At 36.8% G+C, this 3,928-nt stretch overlaps 1 protein-coding gene across 1 annotated transcript; it reads left to right on the plus strand.

Annotated features, from left to right (window-relative positions):
• The first annotated feature begins 798 nt into the window (after window positions 1-798).
• Window positions 799-3,312, plus strand: LOC132618944 (BI1-like protein). Its single transcript, XM_060333928.1, has 2 exons — window positions 799-1,130; window positions 3,118-3,312. Exons 1-2 carry the CDS (start codon window positions 878-880, stop codon window positions 3,258-3,260), a joined length of 396 nt encoding a protein of 131 aa, XP_060189911.1. The 5' UTR covers window positions 799-877; the 3' UTR covers window positions 3,261-3,312.
• The last annotated feature ends 616 nt before the right edge of the window (window positions 3,313-3,928 follow it).

Consider the following 3,928-nt stretch of genomic DNA (forward strand, 5'->3'; position numbering starts at 1 on the left):
TATATGTTTTGTATGAAGACGATTCCCGAAAAAACCCGAGAAAACCGAATAACTCGAGAAAACCCAAGGTTGAAAAACCCGAATTATTGGTTTGGTTTGGTATATAAATTTAAAAATCCGATGTAATTGGTTTGATTTGATATTTAAAAAATCCGAACCAACCCGGTCCATATACACCTTAATAGCATGTACTATATTGTATGCTCAAGTGGATTTTTTTTTTTCTCGAAAGAAAGAGATACAGATCATTTCTCCCACAAGCAAACGTACAAGGACGAGATTTGGAACGAGCTTAGCTTTTATTAAAGACCTACTTGTTTCATTTGATTTGCAAGTTGCAAACCATAAAGCAGCCAGAAAGAGAGAGGGGTCAAGAATTGTTAACTCAATAAAATAAAACAGAGACTTTAAGGGGTCGTATTTTGGACGTAATATTAGTAATACATGGGGGTTTAGTTATTCAGGTAGTATAAGGTAGTATAAGTTGTTTCATTTTCTATCCTACATAAAATAATAGTAGTATATAGATGGGCTCATTATCTATAGTACACGTATTAGTTACTGGGGCAACAAAATTGCAAACCACACACCTAATACATTACAAAAGAACATGGTATTTCCTTATGCAAGATTTAATATATAAAAAATTTAGCTCCTAATCAGCGACCAAACGACCCCTATGAGTATTGGTAAGATGCGCAACGCATAAAAGTTTTAAATATTTCAATTGGGAGCTGAAAGAAGTTGACCAGAAACACCCGTCGAGAGCCACCTCCAACCAACCCAAACATGCTTAAATACATCACCTTCCAGGACGAGAAAGAGAAACAGAAGAAGAGAAACAAACAAACAAACAAAGAGCGTAATTTAAAGGAAAATGTTCGCTAGTGATGGTAGAGTGCAAGGTGACGTAGAAGAAGGAACAACGCCCCTGCTGTATCCAGGCACTGGAAATGAGGAAAATGAGTTGCTTTGGAGTTTCCTTCGCAAAATTTATTATATCCTTGCCTCTCAGGCCATCCTAACCACCGTCGTCTCCGCAATCACCGTCTTTTGCACTCCCATTAACAACCTCCTTCATGGCATGAACACCTTCCTTCTCATTCTCCTCATTTTACTACCACTCCTATGTAAGTTATCCCACGTAAATTTATCTCAGCCTTAATTTGTGCTATCTATAATCAGTTATCCACGATTATAAGATTGTAAAGTCAATGACTGCAGTACCCACTACTATGTGTGACAATGGATGCATGCATATTACTACCTGCGTGACACTTTTCGCTTTTCGCTTTTCAGGAGTCAAATAATAAATTTTTTTAGTGTGATTATTCGTTTGCCTTTTAAATATTTTGAATTGTTTATTATTATGACTTATAGTTCTTTTTAATGTAGTTTCTAAATATATAAATTATTTTTCAAAAACTTTAAAAATTGTTTGCCTAGATTCACCGTGAAAATAAAGAAGTTTGACTCTCGAAATACGAACTGTATCACATAAATTGAGACGACTGGAGTAGTATTTTAGAAACTTTTCAACTCTCTCGCTCCATCCTATTTTATGTGAATTTACTTTGACTAAATACTAAGTTTAAGAGAAGAAAAAGACGAACAACTTTTAAAATATGTGATAGCGCTACACACTTGGTGGCCGATGCTGATAATTGGTTCTTGTGCAGTGTTGATTCCCATGTATATCTATCGAGACAGGCATCTGTTTGCTTTCTTTGGCCTCTTCACTCTTTCCTTGAATATCGCTGTTGGTTTAACCTCTGCTAATACAAATGGCGAGTAGTTTGCAGCTTTCTATATATATATAATTAAAATCACCACTGATTGGTGGGAATTTATTCAAATTGAAAAAGTCTGTACAAAGAGCTACTCCAAAAAACGGGAGAGCAAGAAATAAATCAAAAACAAAATAATCAAAAGAACTAAGCTAATATCAGAACCATGAAACTGCACTAAATTACAAGTGCTGGTGCCTTGACTTTCTCCCATCTGTCACATCTCCAAGCTCTGACCAGGTGGTATGGAACAAAGTCTAGTTGAATTTCATTCAGGCCTCCAGGACAGTTATCAAGCCACATTTCAGTCCCAACATCAGCTTAAGCAATTGAGCATGTATCACTTGTGCCATGAACCAAGATGAGTAGTTTTGACCTTCAGTTAATACAGCTGAAACCTATCTGCATGGGAATGAATATGAAATCACACTATACCACCCATACAAGCAGATTGCAAGACTGTCTTAACTTCAGTTCAGCAACAACTGTATAAATAAAAGGGCAGCCCGGTGCACTAAGCTCCCGCTATGTGCAGGGTCCGGGGAAGGGCCGGACCACAAGGGTCTATTGTACGCAGCCTTACCTTGCATTTCTGCAAGAGGCTGTTTCCATGCCTCGAACCCGTGACCTCCTGGTTACATGGCAACAACTTTACCAGTTACGCCAAAGCTCCCCTTCAACAACTGTATAAATCTGGCAATATAAATCAGCAGCTATAAACTATGTAGCTGCAGTTTCCAAGTATTCCTCCTCAGCTTTGTTGATGGGCAGAATCAAAAGCATATCTGATTCTCAGATTTGGAATCTGAGCTTTATCTGAATTGAGTATCCTTCTAGCCATGGATGGTAATTCCTAAAAATTATTGAAATGTCGTACACCTGCAAAACCAAAAACAAAGTTAGCTAAAAAATCAGCTAGGCCATTGCCTTCTCTCTGAATATGTGCTCCACCATCACTTGTTTGCCCTTCATCAACCTGTGAATCTCCTTTACTATCATCACAATACTCCAAGGGATATCCCATTCATCTATGATGAACTTCTTCATTGCTAGGGAGTCAGTCCAATAATTTGTTTGGATTAATTATTTGCTAATGCTTGGAAATTAATTACAGGAAAAATTGTGCTTATAGCCTTGATCTTGACATCAGCTGTATTTTTAGCTCGTATTGGTTGCATTCAGGTTTTTGGGTCCAATCTCTTATCTAGCCTCTTTGTACTTGTTTTGACTGGATTTTTCCAGGTTGATCTCGCACTCTTCAAAAATATTGTTGTTTACGTGTCATATTAGTTTCTTTTGTAGCTCTGACCTATGCTCATTTAATTTCCAGTTGTTCTTCCCTCTTGGATCTATAGCTACTGCTATTTACTGTGCAATCAGTGTTATAGCTTTCTGCGCGTATATTCTGCGGTTGTTGAGGCCCCGAATCAACTAGCTAGGTCTGTGAAGTGGACATTTGAAACAATTTTATGAAATAAAAATTGGTTATGTAGATCGATATTGTACATCTCCCTACTCACACAGGAGTATTCCTGTAAACCAATTCGTGTTTTGATATTGTCAAGGATAAGTAAGGTGGATTTTCCTGAATAAAATTTCATTAATGAGAAAATGCATGGGTATGCTTGTCAGCCTCAAGGGAGGTTGAAAAAGCAATAACTTTAAACTAATTATTACACATGCCGGAAGACTTTGCAACTAAAAATATAGGCGATCTAAATATTATGATCAATCGATTGGTCGCATCATGGGCCACAAGACTAACTAATTTTCATCTTTTGCATAATAATCATGTATGAAACTGACCTAATTAGTAGAACGGATGTAGATTATTCATATAACTGATCCAAACTAATTCGGGATTGAGTCATGGTTGATTGATCGAGCATACTATTACATTTGATGCCATAGCTAGATGGAGAGTGAAATAGTGAACTAGCAGTAGTCGATGATTACAAAAGATTTTTAGATTTCATCTCAATCAATAAATAATGTGAGGAAGATTGCCAAATTGAAAAGAAGGGATCAGGAGAGAGTTCTTAAATGCCCATTGAATCATTGAAGGATATGAATAATGTTGTAATAAAGCTTCTCAAATCTTGTGTCTGTCTTCTTTTATTGGTTAGATGCGTAAGTCAGGG

This window comes from Lycium barbarum, chromosome 11 (genome assembly GCF_019175385.1).
Source record: "Lycium barbarum isolate Lr01 chromosome 11, ASM1917538v2, whole genome shotgun sequence".
Taxonomy (NCBI): Eukaryota; Viridiplantae; Streptophyta; class Magnoliopsida; order Solanales; family Solanaceae; genus Lycium; species Lycium barbarum.